Below are 19,705 nucleotides of genomic sequence, written 5' to 3'. Positions count from 1 at the left end.
TCTGCTCGAAGTCTTTATTGAAAGACTGTTACATATTTTCAACACTAGATGGCTATTAGCAGCATTCATGTAAAAAGGGGGGAAATAATATCATTATTGTATGTTTTAATACCAAAGACAAGTTGTTTGTAAATATAGATTATTTTCCCTTATTCTACATGAAAGGGGGATATTGAAAGGAAATGCTGTAAGTGCAGCTATTAACCACACTGGGGCGCAACTGAAGCAGCTGTAGATAGACTATTATGTCATCAAATGATTTCACTCAGTCCAAGATGTTTTCATCATGATCTGAGCCCTTTCTTTTGCTTATGGACATGCAGGTTTGTGCCAATAGCACCTGTCTTTAAATTGTATACTGGAGATTCGCATTACAATATAATTCAAGCCATGAGTAAGACTAAAGGTTACATAAAGTGTCCAACCATGGCTACTGGTTATGTAACACATTAGTTCACTGGACATCAGATGAGTAAGGTTCTGAGGTCCGGGCAGGATAAGCATCATTCTTGCCAGAAGAACATTTCTCATCATGATTTAAAAGGACATTAAGACATCGTTTCCCTGGACAAGAGCCAGGAGAAGAGTGAACTCATATTTTTTTATAAAACATTTTATTGCTACTGTATGTGACCATTGGACTATCATGTCCTCATATAGTTCATGATTACAGAAAGGGTTCATCCTGGTTGGTTATTAATGAAGCTGCAACGACCCTCCAAATAAAACGCTCCTCGTCGTTTGTTTACATTTTCCATCTCCGCTTCCTGAATCACCCAAAAGATGCTTCGAGCTCCACTGAGCACTGTGGCACCATCATAGCTACAACACCGAGGCGAGAAGAAAACAGCCCCTCGCACAGCTCGGCAGCCAATCAGCGGGCTGGTTTCTCTTCAGCATCTCGGAGGGCAGCGCACTGTCGGGCAGACTAGAGCACAGGCGGCGGGGAGGAAACACGCTTCAGGACTCCGCGACGCGCAATTATGGTTTTGTGAATTTGACGGAGGATTAGCCTACATCAATACCAGGTGATTAAAAATGGATTTGGCACTTCTTAAATTGTTGCCTGTTTTGGCTCATGGCACTCATGCATGTTTTCACACTATACATTATTCGATTACTGCATGCAAGCCCACACAAATAGATCTTTAGGTGTTTTTTGTTTTTGTTTTCATGTCTCTGCACGCTTGCTTCCTGTAGAGGTTCTAAATGTTGCAACATAAGGAACATTTTAAGCTATTGTTTAGGCAGAATGCTACACCTCGAGTTTAAGATTGAGGATTTTAAAGAATTTAAACCAATGTTTAGCTATAATGCCATTTTTGGTATTGACATGCATTGGGGGGGCTGACAATAACACATTGATCACGTGGACTCTGTGGGGATCTGACATTTGCCAGTTTATGTAACATGTTTCGCTCAGACACCCTCGTGCAGCAGGAGCTGCAGCAATGTCCACTAACATAAACAGGAGCTCTCTGTTTATCTTTGAAACGCGGGGTCAATGACAACCAGAGTGAAGGCTTCTCCATTAAGAACCGTTATTGGTCAGAGGCAATGATTAACAATGCGTCTTGCCTGTGGCTACAGCTTACATGCCAAGCTGCTGGGTAACATGCAGATAGTTACATAATTATGCATGAAAAATGTAGTCCCTACTTGATAAGCTTACTGATTATATGCAAATTAATGTCATAGGGAAATTAATTAAAAGGCCATTCAAACACCACTACGAAAAAAAAAAGTTAATACCTTCTAATTAATTTTGTTGTGTATCTGCGTGCTCTCCATAGGTGGAATTAAGTATGCATGAGAAGAAGACACAGTCACTGACTTTGTCCCAGATTTCTCTGTTCTAGGTTTCATTGCATTGGTCTGAGAGCCTTTGGGTTCTGTCACAAACAATTAACCTCAGAGAGTAATTTACCCTATTTTGTTTGTGATGACTCAATCTCAGGTCAGGTTAGAAACAGGGGAAGGTTTTCGGGCCAAATTAAGTGTTGCAGTCTATCAGCATTTTCTTTACTACACAAAACCGTGGGGCAATTTTCTTTTCATGTTGACCTTACATTGGGGAGTAGTTGCCATGGTGTTTTTCACTGTGTTTATCTCTCAGCATTTGTGGCTGCTATAAATATATTGCAACAGAAACACAGATGGCATTAGCATAGCATTGCAAATACTTTAAAATTAGTTTAATTAATTAATTGAGATAATATTATACAACCCAGTCTGGCTTCTCAAAATCTTAAACTAGATTCAGAGATAATTTGCTGCTGCTGGCCCAACAGGCCTCTCTCCATCGGAGCCATGTCATGGACACTATCCTGTCTCAGGCATCATGTATTCCTCACAAATGTGGGGTTGCATAAGGACCCCCGGCTGTCTTTACACTGCCTTATAACTCTATTTGGCTTGCTGTTGCTGCCAACAATAACCACTGTAGCCTGTTTCAAACAGCTTATTTTTCTACTGCACAATGCTTGCCAAGATGTTTGACTCACAGAGCAGTTAAAGGGGTTTAGGGAGGCGAGGACTGACAGAGAGAGCGTGGTGGTGACCTCAGAGTCGAGCTGCAGCAAGCTGATGTCATGCCTTCCCTCTTTGTGTCTTTGGGCAGGGGGGGGAGTGAGGTTGGAGGAATGGCCATACTGGGAAATGGTTATATTTATTGGTGTCTGGAGACCATGTTGATGGATAGGGATTCCACAATCTTGTTTTTATCAACAACGTCTAGGAAAACACCAAAGCCAACAATGTTCTTTCCAATTCTGTGTGATAAAAACACATTACTGAAGAGAATTTTATAAAAAATATGTTACGTAATGTTACAAAAAGTGCGAATATCCTAAAGCATCTTCTTGATAAACTCTACTCAAACATGACCAAGTGATTGATTTAGAAAATAGTCAGCAGTCCTAATAGACTACACTGTAGCACTGGGTGAAAATTGTCCCCTAAATACATTTTTATGTACATTATTTTAAAATAAAATCCCACATACAGTGTTGTATGTCATTATTTCCTTGAGACATATAGGTGAGGTCATCAAACATTGCCTACAAACAGAATGAACTCTTAAAATCTCTTGTTTGTCTATCCATTAGTTCAGATCACCAGAATATATTTATATTTTAATAAATAATCCTATTCAACCATCAAATGTTTGCCATTTCTGCTTAACATATGATTGAAACAAGTAAATTGATGATTTAAATAGTTAGTACTTACTTTCTATTGATCGGCTAATGAATTAATTAACTCATTGTTGCAGTTCATTGGCTCAATGATTGAGTTTCAGGGGGAAAATCATGGTTTGCGGCTGTCTAGTCACCAGAATAGGTAGCAAATAGCTGGAAGATATGTGTACTAAAGATGGAGCTCAGTTTTGAGCACAATGGGGGGCTCCAGTGTAGTAATGATGGTCTCTGCTTTATGTTTTGATCATCTGACACAGTCACATTCCTGAGCAGCTGCCTGTAAAGGACAGTGATCCAGATAAAAAAGCAGATGGGATCTCTAAAAGTCCACTTACTACGATGGCGTGATGAGGGAATATACCTCAGTTACACATTCTCCTCTCACAGACTCATAAATATTCACATCCTTTTGGGACCAGTGTCATCATAAGTGACAATCCATCTGCCGGGCTAACAGTTAAAACTCAAAATGTAATTTATTGGTGTTTAAGTCTGCATGTTGTCTACCAGCTGATCTCCCCCCTTGAGAATGAATAGAATGTTCCAGCCATGGCTGTGTATTGTTGCTATGAATAGATGCAGTTCGAAATGGGTCAATTTATGGTTAAAGCACTCATCTGTGCAGTGTATTGCCAGAAGGCGAGTGTATGTAAGCATGCTGTCATCCAGTCACAGATTTGTCTCTGGAGATCTGCTCTTGACCAAATGGCTCATTTGTATCTGGAAAGTGGGGCAAAGTAAAAAAAAAAATCTACAACAATGTTTTTTATTTGTCTCATTCATTTTTGTATCAGTGCAGGAATTTGGCCAAATTACCCTATTGGTGAAGTAAACCTTCACTGCACCAAATTATTCTCCAAACTGTCCATATAGTTTATCATAATACCATCACAACAGCTCGGTAAGAGCACTGAATTTCCTTTCATCTGCTTATGTGTAGTACTTGAGGCCACTGAACTGTGTTAATGACCTCTCTCTCATGTATTGAACATGATGTGGTTTGAGGAGGCTCGTTGTACTGAGGACTCAGACACTTGGAACGACTGATTATAATTTGGAGGAGGAGAGTGAAAAGATTCCTTTGTTTCACATTGATTTTGCTGCTGTCATTGACGCACAAAGGAAAACACACAGCAAGTGGCTACTCCATTTGAAGGATGTGGATCCCACATAAAAGTAAATTTAAAAATAACCTCTGGGCATCACACCTAAACACAAAGGAGATTTTACTCTGCTTGAGGTTTCCTTGTTGGTAGGTTATAATTTGAATAAACTGTTTTATTAAAGTACAATTCTATTGAATATAAATTACAAACCCTCCATAAACTTTTTTAAGAACAGAATGTGATGATCTAAAGTGAATGTGATGTAATTAGTGCTGAGTACATGGATTAAATTCAATATACGTTTGTTTTATCCACAAATGCAATTGGATTTTTGTGATCCAAGTGAAGCAGACAGAAGATATTTGCATAAACAGAACTTAACAAGCAAGGAATCTGTTCAAAACGACTTTGGGCTGATGGTGAAACTGATATAAAAATGATGAAGGATTTTATAGTCCATTGTCACAAAAATGTATTGCAGACTATAGGGATTAATACATCGTTTAAGTAGTTTATTATGCAGATATTTTCTAGTTCTAGCCTCTCAAAGGAAACAAATTGCTTCTTATATTTTTTATATTAACTTAAATGAATCGGTATTGGACTAGACGTTGACATTTTATTAACTAAATGAGTAAATGATTAATACAAAGAAAATCAAAATATTACTTAGTATATAAAGTAGCTGCAGCCTTTGACATGATTGTATTAGTTCCGTGAAAAAATAAACAAAACAATGGTGTCTCATGTATGTTGAAAGAACTATGGCCCAGTTTTAAAAGTTGACACCTTTTACTTTATTATTTCAAATATTTTTACATTTCTTTTCTAAGTGTACTTAAAAATATGATCATATAATGAAGTGTAACAAACTGATTTTAGATTTTTTCATTAACTACTGATCTACTTATATCGTAGTGATGATTTACACATATTTTGTGGTATGTAAACTTATAAAAAACATGAAATGTTCAACAACCTCTATCTGGATTGTGTTGGCCTGAGTCCTCGATGACATATGACTACAAAACCCTGCCATCAATAGGGGTGCTCTGCGATGTCCCCATGCGTGTGTGTGTATGAAGAAATGGGCCTGGGTCAGACAGAGGAGCCACTAGTATTAGACAATAGGGTCCCAGTGTCTGCTGCTCTGAATGCCATTATTCATAGACATTAATAATCTATTCTTTTTTCTCCTTAGAATCGACATCCTGATTATAATGGCTTTATGCAGTGTCAATCTTGGAACTTTTGTACCAATTTAAGTGTTGACAGTACTTAGCAAAGTCCCATTTGTGACTGTTGGCCACAGAGTCGTGGAAACAAACCCCTTCGCTGTACATGGTCCTGCTTAGGGTGAGTGAAAGCTCTTGAGGGACTTGCTTGAAAATTTGCTAGCTGGAGCAGACGGTTTGGTCCACAGGAAACCGCATCTATCTACGGTTTGCATCTTGCATACAACCACTGTTTTTTGAGATTTTGTTTGTGTGTACTTTGCTACACACAAGCTTTAAGGATGCTGAGCTAAGTATGGGAACAGCGGAAAGGTGAGACGAGCACTATCATTTGCTACAAGTTTAGGGTTACATTTTGTTCATGGAAATAACAGAGGGACTTTTTTGTTGTTTTGGATGAAAGTTATGTGACTTTAATTATTAAGGACTTTTAAAAGCCCTTCAGATGTTGCTGCTCTGTACATAGAGATGCAAGTCAGGATGATGATGTGCTGAGAGAGAAATCCCTGAAGTCAGACTGAATGAAATCATCTTAATCGAGAGAGGGAAGCAAAGTTGTTTGCGTGCTAGTCTAATCCTCACAGCAAACAATTACTTACAAGCGGATGTGATCTTGAAGTAATTTGTTAATGATGATGAAGACGAGGAATTTTTATCTTGTTCCTTTTGAAAATGTAGTTATTATTAGAAGGTTTCCCGCAATGTCTTTGTATTTGTGTGACTGGATTGGGTGTTTCTTCGTACATAATCGTGTATTGATTCATTCAGGATCAAAGAGTGTATAGGACAAGAGTGGGATATTGCATTTTGTGTCGTGTTGTGTCGTGTCAATTGCTTTAATGTATTTTTTTTCTTTAAATTCCTTCCACTCTCTGGCACTCACATATTTACAGACACATCCTCTCACCGTATTCACCTCCATTTTCATCTTTTCCACAGCACAAAGAGAAAACAAAAGTCAGCTAATCCAAGCACTGCACAGAAGGAACCAAATTCCCACACAAGCATGGCAGACCAGAAGTAAGTGTGCAGAAGTTATGAGTGTTCACTTCACATTTTGTATGTTAGTTAAAAATACCCATCTGCTCTCTTGGTTCTTGATTTGTGTGGATTCTGAATTCCACAGGGATCTATTTATATCCTTCACCTCTATGCCAGAACACGCAAGACATATGTGCATTCACAGGCACTGCATTCACAGAAACGCACCTCTTAAGAGTCTAACCTTGCCTTGTTACACAGAAGTACCTAACAAAGAGGGGATAACAAAACACAAATTAGCCAGTTGTGTCTTGACCTTAAGGAATGACACACTGTTCAAATTCTGTGGAAGGGTTTGCCCGTTCCAAATCTTGTAGAACAAAACCCCTCTTCTTCTTCTTGTGAACTATATAACGTTGTTGCTTGATGTTCAGCCAACAGGACCTCTTGTAATCTGTCTGCTGTCATTGGAAAGTGTTGCTGCATTTTCCATTACATCACCTCAACTGAAAACTGCCATGTTCACCTCTTACAAATGATGTTGTATTTCTTCCCCATCAGAGACAACATAGATGACTTTAAAGTTCAGACAGCCAAGCATCCTAACTTGGGCTCGGCCCCTTTACGGCCACACAGTGAACAGTCTAAAGACCGGATGTCCAAAAGGCTTTCAACTGAGTCTAATGGGACCAGTGACGGAGGTGTGGGCTCATCCACACCGGTGGAGGTAACCGCTTTAGAGGAGTCGTTTCGCCGCTTCGCCATCCATGGTGATACTCGCGCTACAGGCAAGGACTTGCACGGCAAGAACTGGTCCAAGCTCTGCAAGGACTGTGGTGTAATCGACGGCAAAAACATCACCCTCACTGATGTGGATATCGTCTTCAGCAAAGTCAAGTAAGAAACACAAACTGTAATTTTGAGCTACAGTTCACTGTATAAAGCAACCTTTCATATATCTGGCAACATCTCAGCCTGCAGGCAAGCCATGACATGATTCTTATTCTGAATAAGAGATGACTACATGTTTACACACTCAGATTAGCAGGCCCAAAGGTCACTATAGGGAGGAAAGCATGGTTGCATTGCGGTTGTTGAGAACATAAGAAGTCTTTTGACTGTTCATGTAGGAATGCTTTTATTCTATTGTCTTTGTGTTGAGATACACTCAGTGGCATCGTCTTTGGCAAGCAGTCAAATAAAACAGGCTTCAACCTTATCAATAACACCTAATAAAAGTGTCAACTGTTTTATTAATGTATGCTCCAACAATATTAGGCCAACAATGTTTGTCAAATTAGTATATGCAAGAGACTATAACCGCACACATTTTGGAGTGACTGATTTCCGTGACTGTGGGCAGTCTTGACGATAACTTGTTTTCTTATATTAACTTGGGTCAGCTGTCAATCAGCAGCAGCCAGAGCAAGAGGCCAGGATGGCTAATCCTGTATCTCCTCAGGCCTGGTTTATTTATCCTTTACTGCCTGATATAAATGGAGTAGAGAGTCTAATAATAATGAGATCTTGTACTTAAGTAGAAGTACCAGAGTATAGGAATACTCTGTTACAAGTAAAAGTACAAGCATCCAAATATACCTAAAGTACCAAAAGTAAAAGTACTTATTATGAAAATTGACCCACTTCCGGATAAACATAGAAAAATATCTACTCTATGTTTTGATTATAATTATTGATGCATTAATGTGTTACCAAAGCTGGTAAAGGTGCAGCATTTACTTTGTATACTGCAGGGTAGCTTATGAATTTACTCTAGTGTAACTAAAGACTTATTTGTCTTAAATAAGTGTTGATTATATTTCTCATAATTAATCTCAGTAAATTAACTAAAGGTATTAAATAAATGTAATGGAGTAAAAGTATACGATTTACCTCTGAATTGCAGTGGAGTAGAAGTTTAAAGTAACATGAAATGGAAATACTCAAGTAAAGTAAAAGTATCTGAAAATTGTACTTACTGTAAGTACAGTACTTGAGTAAATCTACTCAGTTATTTCAAACCTCGGGCTTTAACCTTGATATTATTTAACCAAAAGGCAAACATGTTTCTTTTGCTGTGTGTAAGATTACCACGAGTACTAAAGAGTATATTTTGACTGTTGGTGATAGCACTATGTGAGAGGAGGGATTTTTTTTCTCCATTATGTTCAGTCATACATAAAGCAGCTTTGATTTTTTTCCTGGTTTAGTGTTATGAATAAAGATTATTCTGCTAGGCAGCACCAGAATAAAACAGTATGACTTGAAGCCACTTCCTTTGGTCTTGCTGCAGGAATGAGAATCTCACATTGAATCAGTGAATTTTCCATCATCTGCTGGTATGTAACAATTATCCAATCTTACTCACTATGTCTACATACAATAAGGTGATCCATAATAGTTTTAATGTAATTTGTCAGTGGGTGTTTAACCCTGTGTCTTTAACATAAGAATTGTAGTCTTAATGTATTTCCACCAAACTAGGACTTACTGACTTCAACGGTTATGAATATACAGTATGTGGAAAACGGTTATATTTTGGTGATTTCATATTTGTTGTGTATCACATAGAAAGCAAAACAGAATGAATTATAAAATAAGTATTGTACTTTAAAATCAATTTGGTAACCACCAGTTAGTTTAAAACAAAAAAATAGCCTTAATATCGTAAGCTTTTATCAAAAATAGTAACAAAGCACTGAAAATTGTGTGTCTCAAAAAGGAAGCCAGGCTCACAACCCTAAGTTCAAAGATTTTCTAAATAAGATTTGGAAATTCTCTGTTGAAATATAATAAATAACTTAATTATTTCTTACAATATGCTTGAGATAAAGTTATAAAGCACAGGAAGTTTACTGGTGGTGATTCAAACACATAAACACCTTCACTGTTGGCATGGCAATGGTTGTCAATGTTTACTGTTGTTAACACTTCTTGGCAAGAATAGCAAGTGAAGTTAAAGATGACAGCATGATTTAGGCTTGTTTACCCACTCTTTGGAGAGCATTATTTAGAAATATGCTAAAAATATGGTGCAAGCACTTTAAGGGAAAAAAACATGTTTCCTGTCACACATGCTTTCTGTGGTGAATCTGTGAAGTGTTGTTTAAACATTACAGTACATTACGTTAATACATAGTCATTGGATGTCAATGTGTCATCGAAGCTGCACATGTTTTACTGAGGGTCCCAGATAGCTTGCTTTATGAACCACAGCTGTGTCGAGGAGGATATTACGGTATACTTTCCGACTAAGCGTGTGGTGAGCCAGAAGTACAGACTGGGGGAAGGGCTCGTGTTCTTGTCTTCTCTGACTCCAAGCATGAATGAGCTGGGGAGGGCTGCCATGCCACAGATGCAGATCTCCACTTTGCCTTTAATCAGTGTCAAAGCTCTTTGCTTGCACACGAAAAATTAAACATCCTAATTAGCACTGGCTGATCACGGTACGGCCGAATGAATCTGTATCTATTGTGGGTGTGGAAGTCTGCTGCACCACATTGAGTCTGGGCTGTGTTGTTTCCCTGCTTGGAGCCAGAACACCACAGCTTTAACTAAGGATGAGGAACAAATCTGGTGTTGACTAATTAACTGCTCACATGGCCTTATGGTGGCTTCTTTTGTAGGCTTTCGCTGTATTTCCTCATCACTGAACATGATCGTAGGCAGTGCAGGGGCGTATTAGCATGACACAGATTCAGCCAACTACTGTGTCAGATCCATATGGATCATGTACTGCAGATGGTTGAACTATGTAAATAAACAGCAGGTAAGATACCACAGTAACCAGGAATAAAATAAAGCTCCACTCACCCTATAACCCTTGTCGTTCATTACCTTATCACAGCCACCTCAGATTGTGATTTACTGTTTATTTACGCACTTTAACAATGTATTTGCTTGTGGGAATTTAATAGCTCAGTGTGGGGAGATTTGCAGAAGACAGTTATCTTGCTCGGACAGAAGCGGCAGCTGGAAGTCCAGTTCCCCTGTGACAATAGACAGCATGGAACAGGCACAGAGGAATGGAGCTCTCAAATGTTCTACACTGATGAATCGCCCAAACAAAACCACTCACTGGATGAGTCAAATTAATAATAAACCCAAACATCCCTGTTTACTGTGGCTTGTTGCTATGACAGCAGGTTGCCCAGGAGGACTGTGGGTTTTATGGACTGTTGTTTAGGTGATTTATTACCACGGCGATGGCTGTTTGTGTTTGTGTTACTATGCACTTTTTGCATGGAAGTAAAACGGGCAGAGGGCCAGTTAAACAACTGGAGCACTCTCAGAGGGAGAGGGATTTATGATGATGATCTGTGGTACGGTACTGTCAGTGGTTACAACATTTACTTTTATTAATGAATACAGGGCTTCAGCAGGTTGAAGTGTCGAGAGCTGGAATGAGAAACATCAGTGCTCTGGATCCTGACTGCAGCTGAAGTGTAAAGCTGGACACAATATGATCCATGGTATGAAAAGACAGTCACATAAATGTGTGCGGTTGCTCAGACAACAGTTGAGTACAGGGAGACGACATCAAAACAGTGAAAGTTTCTTATTGTTTATCTCAGCAGGATATCATCTCCATGCTGTGTCTTACATCTGCCATGATGAAGTGATCACACATGGCTCTGTGTACAATACTGTTAAGCTTCCAAACTTTAGGCCCGGGCCATGGCGCGGCTGGCTGGGGCACCTGCACCGTGCGCCGGCAACCCGGGTTCGATTCCCGACCCGTGGTCCTTTCCAGATCCCACCCCGACTCTCTTCCACTTTCCTGTCACTCTCCTATCCGATTAAAGGCAAAAAGCCCCAAAAAATAACCAAACTTTACTGAGAGGCTGGAAAAAAGCTGATAAAAAATATGGCTTTTCTGTCCCTGGAGACAGTGGTTTTTGTGGGATTTATGCAATATACTGTGACAAGTGTTATCCCATACTTAAGCTCCTTTTCCGACCTTATTACAGGAAGAAATCTTGTCGCACCATCACATACGAAGAGTTCAGGGCTGCACTTGCTGAGCTGGCAAGGAAGAAATATAAAGAAAAGACTGGAGAGGAGGCCGAGGCCGAGGTCTTCAAGCTGATTGAGGGGAAGACGCCCGTCATTGCAGGAGTCACGGTAAGACTCAAAGGGTGAATATAACACTTATTAATCAAGGAGGATCGGGATAACCTTAAATGTTTTCTTAACTTCCTCGCAGAGGGCCGTGGCTTCCCCGACAGTGAGCCGTCTGACGGACCCAACCAAGTTCACGGGGTCACACAAGGAGCGTTTTGATGACACCGGCCGCGGGAAGGGTAAGGCTGGACGAGTGGACGTGGTTGACACTTCTGGATACGTCTCGGGGTATAAACATCGAGGAACGTACGAAAAGAAATTGAATAAACTCGCTTAGGGCAAACCCATGCGAGTGCGGGGTAAGGAAATAAACAGTTGGACAACTACTAGGATAATTTTCTATTAAAAGAGTACTCAAAGAAAGCACAAAAGAATAGGATTTCATATTATATAGGATTTCCCCAGCCATCTATTTTTGTGTGTGTCTGTGTGCGTGTAGAAGAGTCGTTTTTGAGTTCCTCTCTTTGAGAAGTGTGAGAACTGGAAAACTGTTTACATCTATTTTTACAATGTCATCACCAGCTGGTACATTCCTGTCTGATCGCAAGTTACTGCCAAACACTGAAGAGAACAAACGAGAGAAACTTACGCTATGAATATTAAAGATTTGTTCCATGATAGGGCCTTATAATATTTATTGAGCACAATGAACAACATGCCAAGAAAAACAACAGTTGGATGAATTAACAACATTGCACTTTTTAATGGAGATTTTTCTATTCCCCTATTTAGCTGAACAAATGCATTTTTTATTTGCTGTGCATCGTTTCAATGGAAATCGGCACAGTTCTGACAGAGATATTATCAATGTTTAATTCTTTACAAAACTTAAATTGTTCCATCTCTGTGTTAATTGTCAGTCTGCCATCCCCACTTGTCAATTGTTATGAAGTCTTAAAAATAACCTGCTGTTCATTTTTTTTATTTAAGGAGCTCACACTGTTATTTGTATTATTTGCCTTCAGCTCAAACCAAGTAAATATCTTAAGGATTTTGACACCTAGTTTTTTGCTTAGATACAAAGTAGTTAACCGTTAGACTACACATTTTTGGACTTTTGCCATTTCTTCTTACTTTTGTGAAAAATATAAACTCCTTCCATGCAATCCTTTACAATATGCCTGATTATAACACTTCAACAAAACAAAAAATGAAATAGTAATCTATAATATATGTTCTCTTTTGCCAACATGCATTTTGAATTTCAAATTAGTGGATTCAGTTTAAGAAGCTCTTACCACATTAGATGAGCTCAGTTGTACAAGATTGTATTTTTAACATTTTACTTATATTTCATCATTAGATTTCTATACATTAGTTCTAATATATTTGTGGTAAGATTGTGTATATTCCAAAAGTTTTAGCCACATGGCTTAATTTATGACACAACTACATATGTTGTTGTTTTTCTGTATTGCTGTACTTTGTGCATGTTTATGTATATTGCATTTGATTCAGAAGCATATAGACGAGCAGGAGTTTGTCATATCTTATCTGAACTGCTGTGAGGACAGACTACTGGACAGACTTCAATATTTTACTGCTAAAAAATGTGATGTGAAATAGTGGGATTATGATAAAATATTGTATTGCTTTGTAATCAATATGTATCAACTTGTACATACAAAGTCAGCTACACTCCAACGTTATATTTGTCTGTTGGTAAAGATTAAGAGTACCCATTATGTGCGGTACTGTCATCCAAGGCACAAAACCAACTGAAAACAAAAGCAGGGCTTTACTGTTGTATATGATGTATGAGATGAAAGGGAAAATAGCAAACAAGTGACATACTTTTGTAGAATATTTTTCCAACATAGTGACAGTGTTTTGGTCACACACTACCTGTAGCCTCAGCTAATGAAGAATCATGCATTAAAACCAGCAGCTATTACTGTGTTAGTTTGTGTCTGCTGCCGTAGCTTGATCTGTTTTCTGTGCTTTATGCCAAATACTGTGCACCTTTAATGTCTTTTGTATTTTGCAAATAACTTTTAATGTACTATTGTGCCCTGGTGCATGCAGCGTGTTCTTGTTCTTTAGACCTCTTAATGTGTGTTCATGATTTGTAGTGCATTACTTAAAATAAAAACAAACCCCAGAACCTCTGCGGAGCATGTTTCAGGGTGTCAGTCAAAACACTGTTTTATATTTGTATGGCTTTTTTTCAGGAATATGTGAAACCCCCTGTTTCAGCTTTACTGACCTGTAATATTTACTTGTAAACAAGCTACTTTCAGTTTATGTAGAAGCATCCACATGCTAACCTGGTATGCCAGGTCTCGCATTAGTGCTTGTGAGAGGAAAGTGCATCTGTGTGTGTGTGTGTGTAGCTCTCCAGCCCGAAGGCAGAGATATAAATAAAGTCACAGTGCAGCTGGAATCTAGATGCATTCATTCCACTGCAGCGTACAAAGCAAAGGAAGACACAAGTGACCTACAAAATAGAAGAAAAAAAACGCAGGGGAAAGCAGAGAGACACAATCTTGCTACTGGTCCAGGAAATACATTATGACCTTCTCACTAACATTTTCCCCCTTAAAACCATTTAACATAACAGCCCTGTCACACACTCATACACAAACTTCCTTGGATGAATTGCCTTTCCCCAAATTGTTTACATCAAGCAAACACAGCCTATACAGATTTTGTTTAAATAATAAACACGTTGTTGTTGTTTTTTAAAACAGGGCTTGGAACTTAATACACACATATTAAAAAGGATATCACGTTAAAAAAAAAGTCTGTAGCTGCAGGGGCTTGTGCAGTGAATGCAATGCTAATATAAAGCTCAGCAAAGTCTTGCTTTGAAATTTGTATCCCACTGTGCATTGCTCTTTAAAGTTCTCCACTTCCCTTTAGCTCAGCTAGCAAACACTCGTTGGTAGCCACCAGAGACCTGCAGTACAGAAACAGTGAGAACATCATTAATTGTGGACACGAAAAAAAAGAGTATTAACATCAAGATGTCCGCATCTTCTTACCCGTGGCTTTCTTGCAGCTTATTTGACCAATCCTTGACTTTCTCCGTCTCATGCACTTTCTCCCTCAACCCCTCGATTTCTTTCCTCAGTTCCTCCACTTCTGTCTGGGCCTCTAAGGATTTTCAAGAACGAAGTGTGAGTTTTTCTAAAATAAAACTGCCAGATTAGCACTCCTACTTTTCTCCAATAGGCATACACACCCACCTTTAATCAGAGTAATTGGTGAACTTTTCCTCATAGACTTCAGATACTGTCGTTCTAACTTGATGAGCTGTTTCTGTAGGCCGACATTTTCTTCCAAGACAATCCTCAACTGCTCGTTTAGTTTGGCCTATGTTTGAGAAAATTAAAACAATAACAGTATGCTCATTAAAATCATCAAGGCCTCCTAAAGCTCAACATTGCCTTCTAGTGTTGAATCCACTCACAACTGCACTGCGAGCTTCTTCCAGTTGATCGGAGAGGTAACGAACTTCAGTTTTGTGCTCTTCCTCACGTGCTGCCCCTTGAAAGCTAAGTGCATCGGCTTCCCGTCTTAAGGTCCTGACCTCTGCCTCCCGACTGGAAATATCGTTTTCCATCATGGAGAGGATCTGGATTGCCTGAGCTAGAGCCAAAAATAGAATAATGAGAAGACATTTATTATCTTCAGGCTCCTGTAATCAGATAACACATTCCCCAAACCAAAGTCCAAACTCACACAGGAAGTTGTTGTTATGATGCAGCGATCGCTCTCCAGTCCAGTGTTTGTCCACGAGGTTGAGGAGCATCTCCAGAGGTTTCCTATAACCACCCTGGGATGTAAGATACGATATTTGTTTATATAAGAAAATAAACTATTTCAAATCTGTTTTGTAGAAGAAGTAAGAACACATTTCCCACCCTCTTTTTCTTCTCTCCTTGCGGTTGAAGGGTGATACCTCCTTCTGTCTTATTGAAGCTAGAGTAGGTCAGTCTTGGAGGATGTAAGATGGGGTTGGAGGGGTCAGACAAATTCAAACCAGGACCACGTGGACTGGGAGGCCGGATATGAACTAACGCAGAACTATGACGATGACTTTGATCTGAAAAAATGTTGAAAACACATTTAATTACATGTCAAGAAAGTGGAGTGTGGATGTTTATTAGTGTCTGACAAAGGATTGTATTGAGGACAGACATTATTCTTACCAGGATTAGGGGTATAATGTCCCTTGGCCGCCTGTCTGGTTTGCTTGGCAAAGTCCTTTTGCTTTCCAATCACAGGTCTGCGTTTCTCTACATAGGGGCCAAAGGACACCTTTGGTCTTTCAGTCACTTTAATTGTGGAAGAGCTTCTTTTATGAGATGGTTCTTTCATGTGGGGCACTTTGGACTCTGTTTTATCTGGTCAAATTATAAATGACATAATAATACACTGAAATTAATTTACCCTCGTGCTCATGATTAAAATAAGATTAATACAATAATAAAACAAGAATTGGCTTCTGTCTCCACCTAGTGGAAAAGACAGGTCAATGATCAGGGTGCAGCTGTTATTTAGATAAGATAAACTGGACCTTTCAGTTCAATTCAGGTGTTATAGCAGCAACAGAATAAGAGATTAACTATTTGGATTTATTATTAAGTTGCAACAAAAGAAACAGGTGCTTCGATAGCTCCCTATCATCAACTGACACTTACCATCATTTGTAGGGGGATTCCTGAGGATGGATTTAGCCCATTCCTAAAAATAAAACAGAAACACATGCAGTAAATATAACAATGTAGATGTACTACTGACAATAATGTTTGACCAGAAGTAAAAAAATGACCTGTTTCGGAGTAGAACTCCTCAGTTCTGTAAAATCTTTGGATTCGTTGTTTGATTCTGAGCCAGAAAAAAAGTTTGAATAGAAGTTAGAAAAAAAACACACTTGTCGCTGGGTTGGTTTTAAACTGAAACTGTATTTGTTGACTTTCACATCTTACCTTCTTCCTCCGGCGCTGAGTGAGACTGAGTGTCACTCTGCCCTTCATGATTCCTCGCAACAAAATTCAACACAATATCGTCAGTGTCAGTCAAGAGAGAGAGCCTCTTGGTTAAGCGGTTAACAAAAGCCAGCCTCTGATCACTGCTTCTGTAAACCACAAGCAAGACAGTAAAGATACAACTTTAGAGAATAACAGGTGAGATATTTGTTTGGATAACTGCAACTGTGAGTGAGTGTTTTGTAACCAAAGTCCTAAAAATCTCTACAGTGATGTGTTTGTGGTGCCTGTCTTTATAATTAATCACTTGAGTCACTCTTTTTTTAACAAAATTGTCCTTCTCTTACTACACTAACCAAACATCACAATACATTGAGTGTTCTGATGTTCTCAAGATCATAGTTAGACCTATTCAGTCATAAATTGAAGTGAAACCCAAGCACTTGTCAGTTTACCTTTGGTCGGCAACCTGATTTAAAGATGAGCTCTTCTGCTGAGTTAGAAGGTCGGAGGAGAACTGCATTATGGCAACTTTGCGCTCTGTGTCTCTGATTGGACAGCTGTCTAGAAAGCAAGAAAGGACACTCTGTTACATTGAAAACTGACCATGGATTAGCCCAAGCTGGGGGACTAGGTTATATTTTACCTAGTTTGCGTAGGGTGGGCATGGCATGCACCAGGAAAGGGCGGTATTGCGGGTAACTTTTAGTCAGAGGGTTGAGTCTGAGGTCGAGCTCTCTCAAAGCTGGCAGCTCGTACAACACATTCACCTCTTCAAGGGAAGGTATGCGATTATAGTACAGGATCAGCCTCTCAAGCACTTTCAAATGTTGAACCCCCTAGGGAGGAAACAATACAGACTTGAAAAGAGTTTCAGAGTTTCTAACAGATATCAGATCAGTATTTTCAAGTACAGATTTTGAAAATAGAATATTCTACAAAGATATCTTAAATTAGAAACATTCATAACAATGAATACATTTAAGAGCGTCATTAAGACTGTGCTGAAAGAGGCATAAGGTTGTTTGTTCTTTGGCCCTTATGTTCAACTGTTTTTTTGTTTGATTGTACATTTTTGTAAATAATATTGTATTTCATGTGTTGCGGGTTTTCATGTGGCTGCCATGGCCTGATATCTCAATGCAATTTCCTGGATAAAAAGACTTGATCCAGAGATAACCCACCTCAATGCAGACGATAGCGTTGCAGGAGAGGTCCAGAGACTTCAGACGGACAAAGTTATTCAGTGCGTTTCCCAGATGTCTGATCTTCTCCTCATACGTCCCAGGGAGGCTCAGCGATCGTACATCACCTGTTTAAAAATAAAGACATGTGCTGTGAGACTGAACTGAATTATTAGCTTGTGGGCTTTGGTTTGCAGCAGATCACAGTCATCGTCGGTGGCTATGTTAGCTGGTGCTAGCTTAGCCGTCGATGCTAAGGTTTTGGAAAGTAACTACGGTTAGCTGCAAAAGTGTTTAAAACAACAAAAGCTCAACGCCACGGGTTGACCTGTAAAATTAGCTTGTATGTATTCCCATACGGCGCTTGTATTAGAATAAGATAATTTTACCGAGACATGGATGTTTTAATTGTAATCTCTCCCGTATCCATTGCTCTGTTATGGTTGTCAAACTCTCCGCCGCCATACTTTTCGAACTGCAGCTGCTTTCAGGTACTGTCGGAAGAAACCAAGAGCATAAATCCGTTTGGGTTTACATTAATGCACCCCTATGGAGCAGCATCTGTTTTACTGATTGAAACCAAAGACTGTTATCACAATCGTTTGCTACTCATACTAACATTATTTATTATTTTCTACCGGTAAAATAATCATTGTTTTAATGCAATACTGATAGATATGATAAACAACATTACATTAATTATAAAAAATAAATACATAAATTAATGTGTATGCCAACGAAACAAATACATATGTCTATTAAATATAAAGGCAACACAATTCACAATAAATGGTGCACCTATTCTGCTTGTACGTTACAAACAAGTTTACAAGGAGCGACGAAGGCGTCTTTTGGAGCCTGCGTGTTGTCCTTATCACGTGTCATAACAAACGTGTTCCTGTCTAAAGTTTGGTCCTCTGTTTAGCTGACTATAAAACACCGTCAGATTCATACAACAGTTCTAGTAGTTTACTACGTACGCTTATTAGAAACAGCGCATTTGTTGCCGTTAGTAAGGGTAGCGTTGTCAACATCCTGGAGAGTGCCAGTCGTCGTCAGGATCAATGGCGTCCTGTGCAACAGAGTTGATAACACCATGTTCCAACATCGTGTTGTCTGCCACAGCGTTATACTATTCCTACAGACTATTTAAGGTAGGTGGCATTCAGTGTAGTGCCACATATCGATTATGTTACAATTTACTAACTTTACTAAATCGATGTAGCCGTTTGTGGTCGAGCTAACGATGCCCTGTGTAGTAATACAATGCTGCACTGTTTTATAGTCATTGGGTCACACTTTTGAAAAAGAAACTTTTGAATTGTCATTACAAAATTGTTATCAAAGAGAAATACACCCATTTCTTATAAACGATTCTAATTAATCAGTAAGGTACATGATACAGCAGTGAGTAAAAATATATAAGAGTTTTAATAAAACAGCATATTTATAAGGAAAATTAAATATTCAAATAAAATCGAAGAATTATTCAAATGTATTTTACTTGTTCATTGTATTACCACAATGCTGCATTCATTTAAAATGATGAGGTCACACTGCCTATGCATTTATCCCTCTCTGTAGGATCACAGGGCTCCATCAATAGGCCTCTTCCTGCTTGGACTCTCTGCAGCACTTTGCATCTTGCAGCCCTCCAGCTCATACCTCACCTCTTTACAGAGAGAAGCAGAGTGGACTGCCCAGGTTCTGGCTCCAGCGCTTGTCTCCTTCGACTTCCTATGGCTCAGTGAAGACCATAATACAGCACATATCCTCCTGTGTGGCTCCTGTCTGCTGCTGGGACTGTGTGACTGGCTCTCAGCCGATGCTCTCACGCTCATGACGCGATGCCTTGGTTTGTCTTCGCTGTCCTGCTGTCTGACGGTCTGTCTGTTTGCTGGCAATGCTTTAGGGGCCTTGGGTGGTGTGGCCCTCAGCTTG

General features: G+C 39.2%; 2 protein-coding genes across 6 annotated transcripts; one reads left to right on the top strand and one right to left on the bottom strand.

The window, feature by feature from the left end:
• Nucleotides 1–784: 784 nt before the first annotated feature.
• On the top strand, nucleotides 785–13,788 carry LOC134862402 (tubulin polymerization-promoting protein). Of its 2 annotated transcripts, none has more exons than XM_063880331.1 (5): nucleotides 785–1,028; nucleotides 6,481–6,561; nucleotides 7,084–7,419; nucleotides 11,493–11,646; nucleotides 11,729–13,788. In XM_063880331.1, the coding sequence occupies exons 2-5, from the start codon at nucleotides 6,548–6,550 to the stop codon at nucleotides 11,921–11,923; spliced, it is 699 nt and encodes a 232-aa protein (XP_063736401.1). In that variant the 5' UTR covers nucleotides 785–1,028; nucleotides 6,481–6,547; the 3' UTR covers nucleotides 11,924–13,788. The 2 variants fall into 2 exon arrangements, with proteins under 2 accessions (XP_063736401.1, XP_063736400.1); XM_063880330.1 differs by lacking the exon at nucleotides 785–1,028 and adding an exon at nucleotides 5,514–5,853.
• Nucleotides 13,445–18,901, bottom strand: cep72 (centrosomal protein 72). 4 transcript variants are annotated; one of them, XM_063880324.1, is made up of 15 exons: nucleotides 18,745–18,897; nucleotides 18,154–18,258; nucleotides 17,765–17,892; nucleotides 17,227–17,419; nucleotides 17,036–17,144; nucleotides 16,581–16,729; nucleotides 16,424–16,479; nucleotides 16,293–16,335; nucleotides 15,801–15,995; nucleotides 15,513–15,694; nucleotides 15,331–15,424; nucleotides 15,059–15,237; nucleotides 14,835–14,961; nucleotides 14,631–14,742; nucleotides 13,445–14,545 (listed from the first exon to the last, which is right to left on the bottom strand). In XM_063880324.1, exons 1-15 carry the CDS (start codon nucleotides 18,860–18,862, stop codon nucleotides 14,485–14,487), a joined length of 1,851 nt encoding a protein of 616 aa, XP_063736394.1. In that variant the 5' UTR covers nucleotides 18,863–18,897; the 3' UTR covers nucleotides 13,445–14,484. The 4 variants fall into 4 exon arrangements, with proteins under 4 accessions (XP_063736394.1, XP_063736395.1, XP_063736397.1 ...); XM_063880325.1 differs by having other exon boundaries at nucleotides 16,581–16,633; XM_063880327.1 differs by having other exon boundaries at nucleotides 15,801–15,887; nucleotides 18,745–18,896.
• Nucleotides 18,902–19,705: the final 804 nt, after the last annotated feature.

This window comes from Eleginops maclovinus, chromosome 3 (assembly GCF_036324505.1).
Source record: "Eleginops maclovinus isolate JMC-PN-2008 ecotype Puerto Natales chromosome 3, JC_Emac_rtc_rv5, whole genome shotgun sequence".
NCBI lineage: Eukaryota > Metazoa > Chordata > Actinopteri > Perciformes > Eleginopidae > Eleginops > Eleginops maclovinus.
The sequence above is the reverse complement of the archived record's forward strand: the minus strand, read 5'-3'. Positions and strand labels throughout refer to the sequence as shown.

Excerpts from the sequence above, each read along its gene's own strand:
- cep72 (XM_063880324.1), bottom strand. The coding sequence starts at position 18,862 with ATGGTGTTATCAACTCTGTTGCACAGGACGCCATTGATCCTGACGACG. Across the intron at positions 17,893-18,153 it reads ATTAAAACATCCATGTCTCG|GTGATGTACGATCGCTGAGC; the intron begins GTAAAATTATCT and ends ATTTTTAAACAG. Across the intron at positions 15,238-15,330 it reads TCATAACAACAACTTCCTGT|CTCAGGCAATCCAGATCCTC; the intron begins GTGAGTTTGGAC and ends TTTTGGCTCTAG.
- LOC134862402 (XM_063880330.1), top strand. Across the intron at positions 6,562-7,083 it reads ACAAGCATGGCAGACCAGAA|AGACAACATAGATGACTTTA; the intron begins GTAAGTGTGCAG and ends CTTCCCCATCAG. Across the intron at positions 7,420-11,492 it reads ATCGTCTTCAGCAAAGTCAA|GAAGAAATCTTGTCGCACCA; the intron begins GTAAGAAACACA and ends ACCTTATTACAG.